At 41.3% G+C, this 21,721-nt stretch overlaps 1 protein-coding gene across 1 annotated transcript; it reads left to right on the top strand.

The window, feature by feature from the left end:
* Positions 1 to 11,482: 11,482 nt before the first annotated feature.
* KAZALD1 (Kazal type serine peptidase inhibitor domain 1) lies at positions 11,483 to 20,575 on the top strand. Its single transcript, XM_050905495.1, has 4 exons — positions 11,483 to 11,939; positions 17,583 to 17,743; positions 19,376 to 19,520; positions 20,439 to 20,575. The coding sequence occupies exons 1-4, from the start codon at positions 11,483 to 11,485 to the stop codon at positions 20,567 to 20,569; spliced, it is 894 nt and encodes a 297-aa protein (XP_050761452.1). The 3' UTR covers positions 20,570 to 20,575.
* Positions 20,576 to 21,721: the final 1,146 nt, after the last annotated feature.

Below are 21,721 nucleotides of genomic sequence, written 5' to 3'. Positions count from 1 at the left end.
AAGCACCACTGAATTCAAGATGAGACTTTCGTATCCTGATAGGCGTGGAGCGCAGAGCAGCTTCCCTGTTACTGGTGTGCAAAGATAAGCCCCAATATCTTGACAGACACCAACTGAAAATCAGCCTTTCCCACAAAGGACTAGTATGTAACACACAAGCTGCAGGTGAGAACAAAGCCACAGGTAAGCACTGCACACAGCTCTGTTTTGCTTAAGAGTTCAGCCTTGCATAGGCTCTACAGGGAACAGGAGGGGGTTTGAGTAGCAGCCTACCCTCTGAAAGAGCCTCTAGGCTGATGGTTCCTGGGCTGGGAGCTGTGTCACTGACCACATTTGCCCTATAGCTCTGAGGGAACTTGGCACCACAGATCTGGATGAGCCACAGGACAGTTACCCCTAACGTTTACTATTCCACCACGGTGCCAGTTTGTTTGTGCTCTTGGCAGAATGTGAATGTATGGAGGTAAAGACTGACTTGCTTTTTGAGATAATTCTGCTTTGCAGTGATGTTCTGGTCTGCTGTAACCTTGCCTTACATGTACTTCCTAAAGCTGCAGCTGCTGGAATCTTTGTCTCTTTTTAAGAACATCTGCACTTACTTTAAGCCTTTGTGGACAAATGCTTGTGAATGTGTGTTAGCATAGGAAAGCATGATGGATAGTGAGCAGCAGTCAATTTGAGGGGCTTTCAAGATATACAAATGCTTGTATCTGGTGTAACCCAGAGGAATATAAAGCCTTGTAATATGCTATGGAGAGTCACCCTAGCTAGCACAGGGACCAAAAGCAGTCTAGCCACAGCAGCACGAAGCATTTTGGGGATTAATTTATCCAGTTTAAAATATGAAGGAGCTGCACTATAGAGGAGAGCGAAAACAGGCTAACACAGCCTATTTGCAGCCCTCCTCTAGGGCTAATACATCTATGTCTAAGAGTGTAGCAGTGACAGAGAAACACCACCTTTTAGTACATCCCAACATCCCCCTGCTTCCTTCTATGCCCCCCACCCTTGTTTTCCCCCTAACTCTTCTTGTGCCCACTTCACCCCAGCATAAGCAGGAGCTGGTCCTGCTGCAGCAGCCACCAGTCTGAGCTTGCAGAGTGTTATTTTTCATTTTCAGAAGGATGAAGGGTTCAGCTCAGGAATCCTATTGTTCCAGAGCATGTGGTTTACATTATGATTTCCAAGAGGTATTTGTATATGCAAACACTACCATCTGCTGTAAGGAATACTTTGCATTTTTAAAAGGTTAATTCCATTTCAAACCTACTGATTGAATTGGTAGCAGAAACCACTCTCATTTGCTTACTGTATTTAGTGTCACAACACGCAGCCAGCCAGCAAGCCACATCTTTACAAGGAAAGACTGTTTAGTGCTGGTAATTGGCATAGGTTTTCTCTGAATTCTCACTGAAATAACTTTTCTATTCATTAACGAGTAAAAGCTGTTTTAAATTATAGCCTGTTGTTACACTTGGGATCAGACAACGGCTTCTTGTTAATCTGAGGTGAGTGTGAAGTCTGTAATGAATAATTTGATGCATTTTCGTTCTTTCTCCTTACCCTTTTGAGATCTGTGTCTCACACAGACTGCGGTGTTCCTCAAAGTTCCTGTGGTTTGAAGCTCTTTTTAATTGTGTTTTACTCACTTAGCAATTCACCAGGAGAATTCAATATTGAACTGCAAGCTGCTTTGTTTGGGCACAAAAATCTGTGTTATGTCTTACCTTCTTCATCAGATTAGTGCAGGTACTTATGACTGCAATCAAGAAATCCGTATTTTGGGAGCTAACATTTGGGTGATCAGCCCTGCTAGTAAGCTAAATGAACAGAAGAGTTATGAATTGTGAACTGAGAAGAGGAAGCAAATTTAGTTCTAGATACAGTTCTTTTTTTCTCCTCCAAAAAGAAAGGCTTTTGTATAATGTACTTTACAGGGAGATCCCAGATCCTACGCAGAGACGTGTGTGTACTAGCACAGTTTTGAAGCAGAAGAGAGTTTCAGATTCAGGGTGTACCAGCACAATGAGGTCCTGACTCCTGCCTTTACAGGGACAGGGCTTCAGCTGGGTCTGCTGGGCAGCTGCAGCTGCTTAGCACTGAACTGTCTGGAGGCATGACCTGAGAACTTGCCCCTCTGGCAGCCTGTAAATCCAGAAGTCATCTATTTTTGGTTTTTCCAGTATGTTGCAAGGGTTTTATTTTCAGTCACACTGCAGAGTCCCTCCATTTACCCAAACCTCTACCAGAAGAGGGATTTAGATGGAAGTGGCCTGTATTTGTTTCAATGTTTTTATAGTTCCACTAAATTACAAAACATGTAGAGTTTTATTAATTTGGTACTCTGTTATGTTTTTATTGGATTGAGACCTCCAGAAAACAAATCCTCAAACTGCAGAGAGCATGGAATTAAAGCTCCACAGGTAGGGTCAGACCATGCAGATGGCTCTCATCATTGCTGTAGGACCAAGTCCTCCCACCAGTCCAGAATTTTCAGTTTATCCAGTTTGAGACATGCCTACCTGCAGTACCTTGTTTTAAATATAGTGATTATTTCCCTCCTCCCACAAGGAGACAGTAAGTTTTGGCTTTATATTATCAGTTCAGATTTTCCCAGAGATGTCCTGCTATTTTCTTTCCCTGCAGCCCACAACCCCCGGCTCTAAAGCACAAACACAAGTGGGTCTACCTTTGCAATGTGCTGTGGTACAGAAGAGCAGCAAGACAGCAGTATCCTTTTCACTCTGCTGATATAATAAGAGTAATCCACTCCAGCACCAATGGATACTATTTAACTGGTATTTTCTACAAGCTGAGGTAGTCACTTAATAGAAAGCCTCCTTGGTGCAGATTTAGATTCGTGTCAGTTGTCATGAAATGTAATGACAAATATAAGACCAGACCAGCTCTTCAAGACAGCTTGTGCTTTCAGATATCGACTTCAGCACAAGTAGGTCAGCATTTAATGCAAAAAAATTACGACTTTCAGTGCATGCAAGATGTTTGCGTTTGGTATCTCTAGCCACACTGTGGCTGGAATAGACTGAGACTTCTAAGAGTGTTCCATCAGCCTGGAAAGAAAAACAATCCGAAGTACGCCCTGCTGGACAGGGACAAAGACATCTGCCCTGCCAACTCAAACAGGAAGCCGGCTAAGCTAAAAGCACTGGGTGAAATCCTGAGCCCATTTAAGTTAATGGGAGTCTGGCTACTGATTTAAATCAACTCAGGCCTTTACTTCTTAACTCATGCTCATGCACACTTTTCATTCACATTTCCTCACTTAATGCTGTTTCCAGCTTCCATGCCTTTTATTAGGAACAAACACGCAAAGCTAAGAACTATCACTGAAGAACTACACACATTACTGTGACCCTCAGAAGCAGCAGGATAGTAAAGGGGCCAGGTCTAGCTCTGGGCTTCTAGAAATTGGCAAATCCAGCCCAGAGCCCTGCCCCGTCCTGACCCCAAGAGCAGAAGCATTAAGGAAAGGTAGGGGTAGCAAATATCCCTAGACAAGCTTCATCTTCCGAGAGGCATAATGTGGTCTTCAGCATTTGTGATAGACATCCACCACTGATTTTTTGGTTTGTCTTTTAACCTCCAAGTATTTAGATGAATGATCTTGTTTGGAGATTACTCCTTCTGATCGGAGGCGTGAGCCCAAAAGCCCAGGGGTGCCAATCTGCAGGATTCTTTGATGCAGTCCTGTTTGTCTGTAGGCAACACACGAAGTCCTGAGAACAGCAGGAAATTTAACAGCAAGAGGCAATACCTGTGCTTTCAGCCCTTCTTTCAGCGGTAAGTACTGCCCTCCAAGCTTGTCTCAAGCGTTGCTTTCTGTCCTTATTCACTCTGAAGCTTCCTCCTGTGCTCTCTCACAGCTTCCACCTCTTACTGCTGCATAACTCACGGGTGCCCAAACCACCCCAGACTAAAGCCAGCAAAGCCTCCCCTCCCCACACACAACCTGCATGTCCCCTTCACTGGGCAGCACAGTGTATCTCTTTTCAAGCTCTCTGGTCACAGATGAACATAAATGTTTGTCAGAAGTGTTAAATGCTGGAACAATTCCAACCGAAGCACAGTGGTGGGAGGCAGATTCCTGCTCTCTTCTCCAGCTTCTTTGCTGGGTGATTTTGATCTGACCACCATTGTCCAGGCAATAGGCTTTTTGCAAGACTTATTTGGAAGCTGTATTATATTACCAGAGCTCACAGCCTGAACCTATGTCTGTTGCAGACTTATTTCCCTTTGTAACAACGGTCAGAGCTAATTGTGCCTTTGAAGGAGATACGGGAAGAAGGGGTTGGAGTCTGATTTATGGTTTAGCCTGAGGAAAGGGAGGCTTCAGCCCAGCTGGCAGCTCCAGGAGGTCCCACTCTGCCTTTCCAGACTGTTGCGGGACTACAGGGGCCCCACAAACACCACGTGGGCTGTGGGCCTCACTGACTGCAGCCCTTAGCTCTGCACGCTCCAAAGGGGCGAGTGAATAATTTGAGAATATCCCATTTATACCACTGCTCTGGCACAGAACAGGAAAGACTCACACTTGAAAAAACAGCCTTGGAAGTTTCAGTGGGGGTACTGGTACCTCCTCCTTAGCCCCTCTCCTGCATAGATCTCAGAGCAATGCTGGCCCGGGGGGAGGGTCTGGCACTGGGGGTGAATCCTGTTCCCCTCAAGAGATAAGAGTATTTTATGCAAGATCCATGTGCAGCAGAGACAAGCTGAGAGAATTTTGCTTTATATCAGAAATTGGTTTCTAGTTGCTTTTCTAGAGGAGGATCGTTACAGTCTACCTCCACATTTGCTGTAATGGAAAACACTACTTTCTTCGGTATTGCTGTGTGAGAGAAAGCAGGTGAAGCTGAAGGAAAATCCCCCAAGTTTCCTCTCTGTGCCTGATTTCCTGGCTGCTTTTAGGGACAGGTAGTTTTTGCTAATGAGACTTTCCATTATAAAGTTTCCATTGCTTTGGAAAATATTAACTTTGCTGGGTAGATCAAACAGGCCCTGCAGTTATAGTTAGAATATCCTAAAGATTTAGTTCCCAGTAATAACAGGGCTAAACCACAGCACCGCCAGAGGCAAAAACTATATTATTTGAAATGAAACTTCTCATAAATATCCAGCTATGAAGTCATTTTATATCAGCTGCTCTTATATAAACTGGACAAGGCAAACTGTCCTATCCATCAACATTAAGGCTGCCAAGAAAAATGACTCTATATTCATTGTCTGCAAGTTTCAGAGATCTCCCTCTCTCTATTAGGCTTTCCCAGAAACACTGTGGTTTGCTCTTTTCAAGAACTTTGCTGGTACATGTAACTAGTAGCACCACCAGTGTCATCTTCGGGCTTAAACCTACTTGTCTGCCTCCTGTCACTGTCCCTTTGCTGGGAAATGGATGGACAGATACACACAAACACACCTGGCTCTCGGCGGCCACTGGCCAGAAGCTAACTTTACTTTTCAGTCTTTGTTAGGTAGAAGCACCTCAAAACATTGGTAGAGCCAGAACCATGTTGGGTTTGGGTTTTTTTGGTTCTTTTTCTTCCAGGCCCCCTCCAAATGCTTAGAGCATGTTTGTTGCGGGTCTGCAATAAGGACCAGGCCAGTCTTTAAACATGCTGCTGGAAGCTGCACCCAGGAGGGGTTGAGAATAGCAAGGGGCACACATGGCCATTGCTAGCCATTCTCACCCTCATACCATCCATCCTTTGATGACATAGGTAAGTGGGTGCCACCCACAACCCTGGGACAGGCTGGGAACCCCAGGGCCTTACCTATACCTCCCACCCCTCCCTATTCGCTGCCTCCAGGCCCCCCAGCCCACTGTCCCATTTCTGCCCTGCTGCTTGTAGCTGGCAGCATATGCAAGACACGCTTTCTTGTGCTCTTCATTTTTTGTCTGTTTTTGTGTGGCGAGGTTTGATATGTTTTCCCCAAGCTCCGGTGTCTCTGAAGCCCTGCTGTACCTGATAGCACTACTGTGTCACTGTTGATGCAGACAGCAACTGCCTTTGACACACAAATTGTTCCACTCTGCACTAAACTGCAGTGCCTGCTGCAGTAAAACATGACACCTGAAAATACTGTGGTCTGTGCAAAACATGGGGATGCTTTTCCATTAGGTCTCTAAAATTAAGGCAGAAGGTGGGCAAACCTTCATGCCCCCCTCCCTCAAGAGGAAGGAGAATGATGCTGGCTATTGCTTCTATATTGCACTTGTGATTAAAGTGTATAGAAAAAGGTTAAGATGAGCAACTAATATTTGTCAGGCTGGAAATGTGGGCAGAACACATGGGGGAAATGCCCTTGTGATACTTTCTGTGCAAGTCTCCTCACTATAACTCTCACCTCTCAAAAGAATGGCTTCAGAGAAATGCTTGATTACCTACTGCTGACTCCCTAAATGTTTCCAGTATCACCTTCCTGTTATGGGACAGGAGGCTCGGGTGTTTCTGAGTAAAATTACAAAGCTTTCAGAAATTTGGTCTACTTACAGGACAGCAGAGACGTGAAGCAGGCTTGAACAGAACCCTTGAAATATCTGGCCCCTTAGAAGGAAATATTAGCTTGTGAAAAGGGATTTCCAGACTTAGTTGTCTGACAAGGAATCAGAAAGCCTATATTAAATCAAACCCAAGCATTTGGTACTAGAACAGTGCTAGCAGGCCCTTCTTTTGTCTTTGCAAGTCAAAATTTGAATGCCTACAGTCACCAACAATGAAGATGCTGAAATGTGAAACAGGAGAAATCTATAGTTAGCCACTGCTGGAGACAGGTCCGAGTTGAGTCACCAAAAGCCTAGCCAAAGCCTTACATGAAAACAGTCAACTTACAGGCAAGAGACAGACATTAATTTTTTTTTCCCCATTTTTGGTAAATTACATGTAAAACCTTAAAAAAAAAAAAGGCAAAAATAATGATCCTCCATTTTAACTTCACAAAAGAAAATAATTAAAATATATGTTATTAAAATATGCAAAATCTATAATTTAATTATACAATTAGAGCCTTATAGTCTAATAGCCCCACTGTATTTTGCATATTAGTGAACAATTGCTTTCTTAAAGCTCACAGCAGAATCATTTACTTGATGCTGGAGAATAAGTTAATTACGGATCTTCTGCCTTTGATTAATGGATTTAATAATCATGTTACAGTAGAATTAACTTATACTTCATGTGCTTACAGCACTAATGATGAGATTCATGAAAGCAATGTGTCAGCAAATAGAACTGGCACCAAAAAAGGCAACATTTGGAGATCCCAGGACTGCCCGTGCCTGTATCACTGCAGGTCAGCAGTTCTGTTCAGGAACCCGCAAATGGCATCCAACCATTTTTGCCTTATCTGTCATTAATCTCTACTATTTGCCACTTATTTCTGCAAAACCAAATACTGTTTTCAGGTGAGCTGAGCACCTCAACTGAAGCTCAGTTCTGGATACTGGCGGGGGGGAATTATCCTAGGAGATTAGTACAGTATCAGGTAATGCATATACCCAACAGGCACAGCCACCTGTAGTCTGCTATTACCCAGTATAACAGACTAAACATTAATTTTCTTTAATGCTTCCTTTGTGCACGTAATACAAGTATAAAGTTTCTTGGATAGAAACACGTTGAGTCAGCCAAGATTTACTCTCTCTAAAGGAACCTCAAGAATAGGTACTTAATACAACCTAAGAGACAGAGCACTATAGTTTCTAAACTTGACTTCACCTGTTCAAGGAGAGGAACCATTGCAGGACAGAGAAGGTAGAAGGGACACCTCAAAGTTTTTTGTGTTTTGCCGTTATTCCTCACAGGGCTCCTGTGCACGTCTGCGTAAGAACCAGATTTGCAAGTCTGGCAGGAGCCAGATTCAGAAACCTTTACTTAAGTAAAACTCACATTGACACAAATAAAAACAGAATGAAGAGCTGAACCACATTTTGTCTCAGAGCAGTACAGGATTTCAAATTGCATCAGCCATGTACCTTATCTATTACCATGCAAAGTAGAATAATGCAATACAAGTCAGCAGCTTAGCATAACATGGGGCCCCAAGAAGAGGCAGGAAATGAATAGGAATACAATTTCCTCAACAATTCACTTACAGGAATTATTCTGCAAGACATCGCCCATGTCCTGGTGGAAGATGCAGTTTGAGGGTACAGGAAGTGCTGAGCCATTTTGCCATGTCCCCTCGCTGCCCATCATCCAACTTGGGTACTGCCTGTTCCAGGAGATAGTAGCAGAACTCCTTGCACTGATCACATCACGTGGAAATACCCAGAAAAAGCCAGGTAAAATGCTGCATGGCCAGCATTACCCTGCCTGCTGAGACTGAGGGTACACTAATGCTGTTCAACCTGCCTGTTAAAGAAATTATTCACCAAAATGTTATTTCACAGCTGATGGCAGAAAGCTCCCCTCATGCACTGCAGCTGCTTACCTCCTCCCCTCATTGGAGGGGTCGTGGAGGCCTCGTCAGCACTGCTCGTCAGCTCTCCAGGCAGCGTTTGGGGGATGGTGTCTGAAAAGCAGACAGTGTACTTTGGTGCCTGTCTTGCAGGTCCACCAGTGACATTAATCCACTGCTGCTTGTGTTTTGTTCTAGGAGATATTTAGGGTTAAGATAATTCAAGGTTTGTGATGAAAATCAACACTTTTTTCTGCCAAACCCACCAAAGCAAGCTTCAGGGATTAGAGACATACCAAAATAAGCATATTTTATTACTGAACCAGATGGGACTATGCCTTTAGATGTGCCGCTTGAAACCCAGCTGCACGTCCCGCTCTCTTCCCTTGCTCCCCTTTTATCCCCCTTGCTGTGACCCTACCACACATCCATCCAGTGTGAAGAGTTATAGCAATGCTCGGCTTGTCACAGCCAGCTTGCTAATGAAAGACATTTTAGACAGCTATCAGGCCATTTCTCCATGTCATACCACAGTGCTTTAACCTTTCCCTGCCCCAATTTGTTCCAGGTGAGCTCAGGAATCAGTGGCCACATAACCTTCAGCTGCAGATCACCTGCCAGGGGCAGCTCTTCAGGCGAGACCACAGCCATACCCAGTTCTTAATTTAGAGGCTGAACCCACCAAGAACTCACATTACATTAGTCAGATAAATACCAAAAATGCTTTCTAGGATATTTATGATGGGTTTCCTCAGTGCCAGGACACAGGAGGTACTTCCTTGTATACTTCTTTTTTACAGCCCTCAAATCACATGTTTCCTGGAAGACAACAGGCAAAGCTCAGCCTTAACAGGGGCAGTGCTGGCCTGCAGCCCCTCCCTGCTTCGGCTCCTCTTTGCATATATGGTTTCACCACTATAAACATTTTTTTACTTTATATGAGCCTAGCAAATCCTTGTCCTCTAGATACTCATCCCCTACACCTGTAGGCACAAATAATAAAATAGACAGTGATGAGTAGACCCTATAATGCAAAACTAAATGTCCAATTAGAATTTGATGAGAAAGTGTGAAATACACACATTAAACAGAGTAAGAAAGTGAGACAAGAAATCAATTTCCCATTAAATTCAGTGGTTACTTTTTTTCTGACTCTCAATGTTAAAAGCATCAATTAGACACACAACTTTTACAGTCTGATTCTGTGTTTAAAGCAAAAACATGCATTACGGAATATGAATTAGCCCAGCCATGACATGGAAATAAGCAGTGCCCTGTAGGTCTCTCCAGGCTGGCTTTAGAAGTGCTCCACCAATGTAGGCCAGAGGAAAATTGCATTATATACAGTTTGGGAGAAGGAAGTGATTTTGAAGCAGCCTGCTACTTCACTCAAAGCAAGAGGTAATCTCAATTGGTGCAGAAGGTATGAAGATGAACTTGGGAAAAGCCATGGAGATGTTTGGGATGGAAAGTAAACATATGTCCCCAAAAGACTGGCCTTTGTGGACATGATCAGAGGATGCAAGGCTGGTACAACAAAATGCATCCTTCACTGAGCTTATGTAAGCAGCTAAGCACCATGAATAGAAAAAGAGTAGAAAAAGCCGCTTGTGGATGATCTCAGGACAAGCAGGCACAAGCACTATTTCTCTTTTATTTCATCTTGTTAACAGTGTCTTATACGTATGTCTTGAAAATGTGATGCACGTATAGTTATTTTAAGCTAACAAACACGCAATGATGTTTCATTTGTAGAGAATGGTGATCCTTGACCCATGCTATTGAGCCATATTTGCAGGGTCTGTAAGTCCATTATGTTTCACTTCCACCTCCAACAGACAGTAAGATGCACCTCTGCTGAGCTGCACGTGGTTTGAACAGTGGTAACAGCAGCCTATGGTCTCTAGACAAGAAATCTCCTCAGTACTGCAAGGGAGAGTTTTCTGGTATGAGGCAGGATGATAGGGAGCATGCCTAAATCCTGAGATGTACAAAGAAAAGAGCAACACCTGGCAAGAAATGACCCTGCAAACCCCTCTCCCTGAACTGGCAGAAATTTATACACAGAAAAAGTGGGAAAAGAAATCAGACTTACCTCTTTCATTCTCCTTCATAATTCACAGTGTAAGTACATCTTAAGAAACAAAGTTAGCCAAGTGCTATGAAAAGAGAAGCGATGCATCTAATACTTCAGCAAAACCTCCTCTGGGGTGTCTGAAGATGCTGTGGCGGCTTGCTCATGTTTGTCTATGTTCTAAACCTTTTGCACTTTGTTCTTAGAGCCAAACGTGGACCACATTATTTTGGGTGGCAAACCACAGACACTCATAAACACTGAAAAGAAGCTAAATGGGTTCTTTAATGGGTCTAGCCACCTCTCATCTTAAATCCAAGAGTTTAAAGTCAATTCCAGCTGTCTTGGATTGTCCCTTGCTTGTAAAGAGCCTGTAGGGAAATTGTTAATTCAGAACCCCCTAGCTGTGATCATTAATGGATTAAATTTGGTGTTAAACCTTCCTATAGTCTCTAGAGCACTGCCTCAGCTCTAGAGTACTGGTATCTTGATTGCTACTTTGTACCCATGTTTATCTTTTTGTGACTGTCTTTTTCAACTGACTGGGGTGGGGGGGAAGCTCATAGCAGTTAATGTCTTCATTTTACACTAATTTACTCTGTTCTCCTTTCTACAATAGCTGCAACATAATGTTGTTTCAGTAGAGCAACGCTTTGCAAATTTGGCTCAAGGAGACACTGAGCAAACAGCTTTTCAGAGAGCTTCAACTCAGCTGTCAGAAGGGGCAGTTTGGTTTCTGTGCAAGCAATACTCACATTCCAAACTGCATTAGAGAAAAGCTGGTGGGTTTGTATGCATTTTTATTATCAGTTCCAGATTAGGAATCTGATGCTGATTTCTTCTTACAGCCTGCGTTTGCAGTAGAATTTACATTCTAAAACAAAAAAAGGATTGTGATGTTTTTGTCTCGCTAGCTTACTCTTTTTTTTCTTTTTCTCCCCCCCCTCAGCTTTACTCCAAGGACCTTTTCTGCTTGTTCGTTACATTCTCAAGATGAAGCACCCGATGGTTACAGCAGTGCTGGTAGTACTGGTGCAGGTTTCTCAGAGTTTCCCTGCCTTGTACCACCGAGGTTGGTGGAGGCTGTTAAAGGAAGGAGATAGTTGTGGAAAATGCAATTTGGCACTTTGCTCTGAGCCTAAAGACTGTCCAGCCGGGACTGTATTGGACCGTTGCGGCTGCTGTCCTGAATGTGGAAATGTGGAAGGTCAGATCTGCGACTTGGACCAGGGCAATAATTTTTACGGGCAATGTGGGGACAACCTTGAGTGTAGGTTGGATGCTGATGAAGCAAGGTTTGGGGAAGTCCCTGAACCCCAGTGTGTGTGCAAGTCTCAAGAGAGCATCTGCGGACCTGAAGGGAAAACCTATGAGAACATCTGTCAATTCAACAAGGCTTATGCTACAAAAAGAAATATCAGCATGAAACATAAAGGACCATGTGAATCAGGTAATATGTACAGAGGCACTTCCAAGCTGAAAAAAGATCTGATTCTTATTTTCAGATGTGTTACTAGATGCTCTAATCTAACTTTATTAAACTAATCTGTGTTTTTGTTATAATTATCATTATGTTGTTATAATACTGCTTTGTGTTAAACATGTGGTTCAGTAGCTGGTACTTAATCTTGTACGTTATAAGCCTCTATATTGGACTAATGGATTAAATCACATGGTAACTAATAATCCATAGATCTACAGACTAGTTCTGCTCTGAATAAGCAAAGTATGAGATATTTTCTACAAAAATTGTATGTGTAGTTGGGAATAGGTAAACAGATAGGATAGCCTGGAAGGACTGGACAAATAATTATTATTATATGAGGACTGACCTGGTATTAAAGTGGTGATAGCAAGGCAGATCTCATTCATAAATATATACACACACACGTAATGTACGTATGTATATATATGTGTATGCATGCGTGTATCCATCTGTGTGTATATACAGAAAGCAGTGAAGTAGAGGCAATAGAAGATAGGGATTAATTAACAGGTCTGTTCTTTTCACAAAAAAATCCAAAATAATCCAACTGCGGAATCATCATAAAATCTAGCTAACCCATGAAATAGAAATCCAAATATTAGAACAAAATCAAACTGAAACAATTTCCCTGAAGACACTTACAGTGCATGAACAGTTGTCTGCGATGATTGTTAGTGGAAGGATTCTTAGCTGGGTTGTACGAGGGAATCCTGCCTCCTGCTCATATGCTGTTCTCATTCTTCACATTATTACAAGTCTTTACTCCTGGGCACCTTTCACCTAAGTCACATGAATATAAAATGAAAAAGTGAACAGGCTTTTGTTTTCTGAATGAGAATTTTTTTTTTCTTTTTTTTAAGTTAACGAAATATTTTCTCAAATGAAGTAAGTAGAAGAGGTCTCTGGGTCACAAATGGGTCATAGTTCTGGGAATCTGAAATTGCATCTCTGGCAAAGGTCCATATATGAGAGTAACTTGGGTACATTTTACCCATTCCTCGCTAGCAATCTGTTGTCTCCAATTTAGACTGTATGCTGTGCTTTTATATTGAATGAACACTGGATATTGAATACTTAAAAGGAAAAGTGATGAACAGCTAATACCAGACTTCTTTCCTCTTTCTCTAGTTGCAAGAGAAAGATCTATTAAAGAATCCCTTATTTGCCATTAGGGTATTAAGCTGGGAAATGAGGCTTGTCAGTAAAGAGACATTCAGAAAACTCAATGCGTACCAGCCCACAGTATGATTGAAAGCCTGTTAGCCCTCGGGTAGGTGTTCTTATTTGGGATTAAAATAGCACTAGTTCTTGCGGCATAACTCCTTCAGGAAGATTTCAGTTAGAAGTGCCACTCTAGTAGCAAGTGATGTTAACTTTGCAGCAGAGGTAGCTGTTCAGGCACACAGGCTTAAAGCAATGGTCCCCTCTAATTAATTAAACTGAACTGGCCATGTACAAAAAGCTTTAATTTGGAAGTATTACTGCTTTTAATTGCTGGTGTTGCCATCCACCAGGCCTTGCAGTCACCCCTGAGGCACATAACACTGCTCAAGCAGGAGGAATGAGCTCAGCTCCTCTGTATGCAGGCATCACCCCCAATGCTTTCCCACTGCTTCCCTGGGTCCCCAGAAAGGCTGGACCCTCTCTCCAGGAATGCAGAGAAATTTCCTAGGATTGCTCAGCTTACTGAATTGCACAGAAGCCTGGGGGAAAGTTCATAGCCATGTCAGTGCTGTGCAGAGTTTAGTTAAGAAAAATGGGGGCCCGTCTCCTTGGCTCTTGCAGAGGAAAGTGCCCAGCTGGTGTATGCACCCAGCTGCAGCAGAGCGCTTGAGCCTGAGGTGGGTGCTGGGCTTGCCGGGGAGGGGGAGCACAAGTGCCCCTCTTCTCAAGCTCTCTGAGCAGCAGCTGACCATGCTGGGTTTGCAGATTGTGTTTTAGACCCTGGAAGGAGCCTGGGCCTTTCAGCAAGCAGCAGGGCACAGAGGTGCTACCACGGGGGCACCATGCCTCGCTCCCCCGTAAGAGTCTACCAGTAAGCCCCCTCTTTGCCACGGCAGCTATCTGAAGCAGCACAGTGGGCATGTGAAAGTGCACCATGATTTAGAGTGGTTTTTCATGTCTGCAACGGATGTCAAAAGGCAACAGGGAGCCTGGCTCTAAGAGTAGCAACCTCGCTGTGGCACTCACTTTCCACTGACTTCAATTTGCATGAGAAACAAACACTGAACACTGTGGGGTTTTGGTACCAAGCTATAAATATAACCTTCACTCAACTCAAAGTACTTTGTTTTTGTTATTTCGCCTTCAAAGCATCTGCTGTTTCCTATTGATGCCAAATGGATTAATTGTATACAGCAACCAATGAATAAATAAATAACAATAAACTCCTTTCATCAGAAGAGTATAGCCTTTTATCTTACGTCTATCACCAGAAAAAGGAGAAGAAAAAGGCCTAGCTCCCTAAAGAAACACTGAAAAAGCCTTTCTTCTCCTGAAAGCTAGTTTTAATCAGTTTATCTAATAATTTACCAAGGTTACTAAGTACATCGATTATATACAGATTCTCCACACTTAATCCATCCCCATTCACATTCAAACCTCTCTTGCTGATGATTTAATGAAGTAACAGAACAATCTAGCAGTGATTCTCTTTATATTTAGCTGTCACATAATTTATTTTAAATGTAAATTTTGGAGTAAAAAACAAATAAAAAAGCCACAAAATTTTCTGCCATTTTCATCAAATCAGACATAGATTAGCAAAAATTAATATGAGTTAAGGGAAAAAAGAACCATATTATTAAATTCATTAGTCTGGCATGATATTGCATTCATGTTGATTGTGAAAGGTGAAGCAATATTTTGACTTTTCCTGGCTTCTGGTTTATGTCTTCTGTAACACATGAGGATAATTCATGACTGGGACTGTAAAAGGAAAGGAGCAACTACTGCACATTCACCTCCAGACACTGAGACATCAGAATGCTTTCTATAGCTATCAAGAAAAAATTATCTACTCCAGGAATCAAAACAACAGGTTAACATAACAGTAAAGATCTGTTTCTAAAGACACAGTTATGCAAAAAAAGTATACACGGATATGCATGGGAGAATTTGGCTGAACACAAAATCTGAAACACTCAAAAATGAAGTTTGTAAATTTCTGTTAAAATGATACACCATTACTTCAATTTTCTTCTGTAAAATACAGCAAAATGGTGTTGTGAGATATTATTTTATTTCTGGAGGCACTTCAAGTTTGAGTAGATAACGCAAGTATTTATTCTGTGTTCAGATTCAGAAAAGGCAGTTTGGTTAGATCAAAACTGTGGTTCTTCCTACTTGCTATGAGTTTGATCTCACATAATGCCAGACCTGGTCAGCCCTCGTCCAGCAAGGCCTTAACTACCTCTATAAAAATACTCAGCTGGGTGGGACTCAGACCATATCTAGACATTTCCAAGCTATCATCTGTATTCTCCTTACAGTTAATGTAGGAAGGGGTATTTCCAGTGTGGAATTCGTCTTGGTGTATGGTAGACAGTGCTAGACAAATTTCTTGCACATGAACAGCTATAATGTAGATTTGTAATTCAGACCCTTATGTCCTTGACGCTAAGGATGTGTTTACATGGTGTGGCAAAGCCAGAGCCCTCAGCCTCGCATGGCTGAGCCACGTCTGTCGACAGTCAGATAAGTGAGACTCAGTTCTTGGCAATACTTCGGTGTTGTCAGTGGATCCGTAGGACACCTGTGTTGGGACCAGAACAAAAATACTAACCAGCTAACATCTGCCTATTTAAAAAGCTTTTCATGCTGTCTCTGTACAGGTATAATTTAAAGAACTCACGTGAGTCAACGTAGACATTTGGTTTCTTTTTTACACTTTAAGCTTAACTACAGTGGATGTATCATTAAAAGGAGTGTGGCTGCACTGAGTTTTAATATTTCAAAGTATGTTTTAATATCAGACCCTAAGTGATAAGTTCATAGGCAAAAAATTTCTCATCCAAGATGTTCAGTTAATGCTGATTTGAATACAAGATTTTTGAAATAATATACAGATTCTGAATGTACAGTTCTCATGAAAGAACAAGCATTTAAGGGTTTAAGTATCCTAGTTTGAAAATCTTACTTTTGAAGAGTAGCAGGATTGTTTAATGAGGCATTCATAAATGGGGAAATTGATACTTCAATGTATCGTTTGTTTGCAATTAATTTTAATCAATATGCATTTGATATTTTCTGCACAGATATCAATACTGAAAAACTGACAAATGTATTAGAAACCTTGCTTGAAAACCTGGAACAGGCTGTTTCAAATGCTGAAGCATAAATGCTGTACCTACATATTGATTCAAATATTGCAAGTAAAAATATATTAATTATTTACTATAAGTTTCCATTTCCAAGCATCTGGGATCTGTACAAAAATAAAAGCAATAATTAAATACAAGTCTAGTGGCCCAGAAAATGCATTCATTTTTAAACACCGGTATGGAATAGAAAGAAAACAGACTTTAGAAGGAAAAACATTTCTTGCTGAGGACAAATAGATCAGGAAAAAAAGCAGAGATCTCCAAAACAGGAAAGCTGCAATAACAGTAAATATGTTATTTTGCTCTCTGCTGCTAAATATCATCATCTCCTGTTAACATTTAGTATGTTCATACATGCTTATAGAGGGATATGTATTTAAATCATGTATGAATACATCAGGTGATTATTTTTTCAATGTCTTCAAATCCCTGGACTGGCTCCCTCTCGTGGTTAACGTCAGCTTTTTCTTTGGGAAAAAGTGGGAGAGGATAATTCAGAGGCAATAAATAAACAGTGGAGGGGGATGAGGGTAATAGAACAATAGGAAACAAGTGGAAATATAATAATTACAATAAACATAACATAAAACCTTATAAAAATAATTGGTTTTCAATCACTTTTATTACTTGTCTCATAACAAGAACGTCAGATGAAATTGATAGCAATCGAGGATAAATGAGAAACCTATTAATACTGTTATCCTGTAACTTGCTGCAATGAGTTCCAGGGGTAACAGAGGGGGACGAGATTTTAGCAAGTTCAAGGCAATAATGTACTCAGAAAACAAATTTTGACAAGCTAGCAATCTCAGTATTTTAGCTTTTAATCTAACCAAAATGTAATAGAAATTAAGAAGAACTATCATGTACAATCAAGTTACTCTGTGATTGTCTGCTACAGAATTTCTTGTACTTTCCTCTGAAGGTCCAGTCGAGTACTGGCTGCTCAACTGGTAGCCCTTGAGTCTAGTCCACGATGACAGCTCATGGGACACAAACTAAACTTTTAATTTCAGCTTAAGTTTCATGATCATTTGCAAGGGGAAGGACAGACGGGTCCTTTGAAATAAGTGTCTTTTAAAAAGCCTGTTCACCCTTTAATAGGACACAAGGTGTTCCGAGCTTTAAAAGCTGCTTGGAATCATGTGGCTCTTCATAATGTGTGAGATGGCAAAAGGAAAACTGGTTTTACCACGTAAAGTAGGAATTAATGTTATATGCTTTTATGTTTGTGTTGTCTTTTGCTCACGGTCTTCTAAAGCACCGTTCTGTTGGTTCTGTGCAGCTCCTGTTATTTCTATGCCACCTCAGGATGTCCAGAATTTCACAGGCAATGATGTCATTTTTGGCTGTGAGGTGTCAGCCTATCCTATGCCACACCTTGAATGGAAAAAAAAGGGGAATAAAATGTTTCTGCCAGGAGATGACGCCCACATCTCAGTACAGGTAAAGCTTGAGTTTTCCATGTCATACGGTTTGGGATGAGGAGTAGGGGTATTATTTAGTGAATTCCTCCTACAGAATACAATACTGTTGCAATAAATAGATTCCCAATAGGGGTCCTCTGACTACATAAAGAATTATGATTTCAGTCAGTGCAAGGATCATTGCTTTGGCAGTCCAAGCAGAAGAAATAACAGCCAGGGTACCATCTGGCCTGCTTCAGGGAAAGCAGGAAGATTCTCCCTATGTAGATATGATTCTGGAAAAACTGAATGAACATAGAAATGGAACCGTTTAGGCTACTACCTAAAAGAAGGTGCATTCTGGGAAAGATGGCTGTTGGCAACAATTTTTCTACTCTTGATGCAGAAGCACAATTCTGGCAGGTATCTAAACTCCTCCTTTGCAAGATGCTGTTTCTGGAGACCTGCCATTTGGGTTCAGTCCTTGAGGCGTTCAAAAGGAAAGCAAAGAAACTTGCTCATTTTATGGAGGACACCGTGTTTTAATCTGAGGGGAAAGAGCAGAATGGCATTAGTATAGGCTTCAAGCAAATCTAGAAATAGCCTGAAAGTTTGAGCGAAAATTAAATAAATCAGAATGCTAATTCTTTTAAATGGAAATAACATTCTGGGGAGATGAGCTAACAAAGCCAGATGTACAGGCAGACTGCAGTAAGGCTGAAGCCTGCATCTGCGTGCCTTCTCCAATGGACAAAGAATATGAACAGAGACTATGCAGAGAAATGCATGGTAAATCTAGCTTTCTGAATACACAACCCAAAAGCCCCAAGATCTGATGGACATGGGGCACAACCTGAACAAAAAGGTAGATAGAAAAAACACAGAAAAAGCTAATTAAAGTACCAAAACTACTGAAGTACTAAGAGTCTAGTTATTTAGAAATGTTTCCAGAGGCTGCATGAACACAAGTGGGATTAGTGGACTTAAAGTTGCTCAGAAACAATGGTGCAAGGAGCCACATCCAAATGCTGGTCACCTCAGAGGCTAAACTGAACCCTGTTAACCTATCTCATTAATAGATTCAGCATGAGAGCATCTCTGTTAACATCTGTTAATGGTTTTGTGTTATTTGTTTGGGAAAGAAAGCTCACCCCTTTAAGAGGCTTTAGCCCAAGTCAGTTGAAACTGATTGTCATGAAGAGTGAAAGCTCATGGTATGTCATGCCAATCCATTAAAACCTGGATGCTGAGTGTCAGCTTGGTCAGGCCCCTCGGCCCTGAACAACTCAATGAGACCCACCTTCCACTCTCATCCTGAAGAAATTTATGAACTTGAGAACAGGTGGCAATGCTTTGAAGCAGCAGCAAGAACTGGTGCTGGGACAAGAGACAGGAGGAGCGCTGGGAATCAGTAGCACGAGAAGGAACAAGAATGAGAGCACTGTGAAGGGCAATGAAGTTTAAATAGCAGTGATGGGAAAGCATGAACTCAGAGGCACAGAGCAGTAAGAAGTTAAAACATAGGGCAGCAGAAACAAACAGAATCAAAGCATGATGGCAGTAAACAAAAAGCAAAGGTTGGAATGATGTTTAATACATCCACAGTTATTTTGAGAAATATCATGGTGTCTCCTAGCTACTTAATTCCAACTATTTCTTTCTCTTCTCAAAGGCAAGAGGTGGGCCTCAGAAGTATGGTGTGACAGGCTGGCTGCAGATTCAAGGCCTCAAAAAATCAGATGAAGGTGTTTACATCTGCCACACCAAAAATAAGTACGGTGCAACATATGCCTCTGCAAGACTGAAAGTCATTGATGGTATTTTTTTTTTTATTTGGATGTAAAGAATATAAAAATGCATGCAAGCAAGCCGCAAAGGATGGGTTTGTCAGAATGCAAATGAGCGATATGAGAAATTACCTAAATATGTCCATATTTTAACTTTTCTGTGTGCTTTTCTTTTACTTTATCCCCTAACGGGTTAAGATTGTAATATTTTGCTGCAAATTATACCAGCTTCCAGAAAACAGAAAGATGTGGATTATAGCCATACAGCTGAGACATATTATTCCACTATCCTTATCCTACAGAAGTTCTTTGATGTTAGTAGGAACTCTGCACCCAGAACAACAGCTGTTGTAGCTGAGGGAGTCTTTGAACCATGGCAGTTCTGCTTAGCTGTTTATTTTTCAAAAACTTAGGAAGGAAACAGTTGTTGCTCCTTAATGAGTGTTTGGAAAGATGTAAGAAATGGCTTTACTATTGTTTTGCATTGGGCCCAGTCCTGCAGAATAACATCCTTCTTCCTTTGGGGAGAACTGGGTTTCCTGGCAAACGCAGGATAAAGATGCATTGTCTTATATTTGCCTCCTGGTCTAGAGGAGTTTGTCACTGGTCTAGTTTGTCACTGACCTTGTTTCTGCAAGTGGTTTTCAAAGCTTTATTGGCTCTGGTCATATTTTCAGCTGCATAGGATCTGCAAAGGACTGAACTCATAGTTTACCAGTATTGGGAATTAAACGTATTTTCAACAACTTAAAATGTGAATGATATAGAAATTTGCTCGTATATCATGAGCTTCAGTGGTATGACGTCAAGTCTTTGGATAAAAACCCTCTCCTTTTAACAGAAAACTTAACAAGGATTCAGAAACCTTGCCATACAGATCCAAAACCATACTTTCCTCTTTGTTCCTATCTACAACTAATTTAATCTGGATTCAATTATGTCTTGCAGGCTCATCTCCTGCATTTGCATTTACTGCTGGCAGTAGAAGTGCAAGCTACAGCATTGAATATGGGGACTATTACGACCATTCTGATGATGAAGATGAGGAAGAATATGAATCCGGGGACTATGAAAATTGAAACAACTCTGAATAATATTTTTTATACATCTGTTGTCCAATACCTTTCATGCTCTGTTATATTTACTAGTAGTCTCTGTGCTGCAAATGGCTCCTCTGATAACACACATATTCACTTGTGTATCCACCTTCCTGAAATTCAGCTTTGGCTGAAGTGTATCATGCTACTTACCAGAAATAAGAACAGTTGTAAATCCATACATTTAGACTGTTAAATAAAATTCTTAAACATGCACCTGTCTACTAAGTATGATGAAGGGATCAAATTTTATATTAATTCTTAAAATGTAAATTATAATTTCTTTCAAACATTCTAATTTGTCTAGTAAATATGTCCATAGTTAAACAAAATTTTTACCTTGTATCAATTTCCTTTTTTCTATAATGTACTAAGAAATATCAAGAGATTGTTCACATGGCAACAAGCCTAAGTATGAAGGTTGCAAAACAGTCTTTAATCTCCTTAGTTCATGTTTTCTCGTAAGTTTCAGCAAGATTCTCCTTCTCATTTGAAATTTTCCATGGTTAGTCTCATCAAGGGCGAATTATCTGTCTTTTGGGGGGCTATTTTGCTTACTTTTAATAGATACATGAAGCAATCACAGTCTAAAGCAAGTAAGTGCTGTTTTACTAGCAATACTCAAAAACACCCAGAAAAGATTTCTTGTGTATTCAAACAGATGCGCATACCTGTTGGCTTCTTTTTGTAACAGTTCTTGCGCCACTCCTAACAGTGTCGGCTTCTTCCCACCAGCCTAGGCAACAGTTCAAGATCTGGGATCATTATTTTTACTCTGAACAGCATCATGTTTGGCGAGAATTACTGCAGTTTAAAGAAGGTGGCCGTTCCGTAGCTCAGTGCATGCCCTTCAAACACACACAGATCTGCACAACAGAGCCGCTATTTGTCCTTTGTCTTGGACTGTCCAAGACTTCCTCCTATACCTGACCCTGTGTGCAACTAAAGTGCATTTGGTGTCGCCATGCTTCTGGAAATGGCAGACAGAAAAGCAGACATCGTTTTCTTTCTGAAAACCACCAGAACACATGCACATTTTTCAAACTGTCTCAACCACTTCTTGATGAGCATGAACCAGACAGCAAATGAAATGCAATTCAAAAACATAAGACTTCAAAGTGTAAAGTGATCACC

Source organism: Gymnogyps californianus, chromosome 14 (genome assembly GCF_018139145.2).
Source record: "Gymnogyps californianus isolate 813 chromosome 14, ASM1813914v2, whole genome shotgun sequence".
Classification (NCBI taxonomy): Eukaryota; Metazoa; Chordata; class Aves; order Accipitriformes; family Cathartidae; genus Gymnogyps; species Gymnogyps californianus.
The sequence above is the reverse complement of the archived record's forward strand: the minus strand, read 5'-3'. Positions and strand labels throughout refer to the sequence as shown.

Excerpts from the sequence above, each read along its gene's own strand:
- KAZALD1 (XM_050905495.1), top strand. The coding sequence starts at position 11,483 with ATGAAGCACCCGATGGTTACAGCAGTGCTGGTAGTACTGGTGCAGGTT. Across the intron at positions 17,744-19,375 it reads ACGCCCACATCTCAGTACAG|GCAAGAGGTGGGCCTCAGAA; the intron begins GTAAAGCTTGAG and ends CTCTTCTCAAAG. Across the intron at positions 19,521-20,438 it reads AAGACTGAAAGTCATTGATG|GCTCATCTCCTGCATTTGCA; the intron begins GTATTTTTTTTT and ends TATGTCTTGCAG.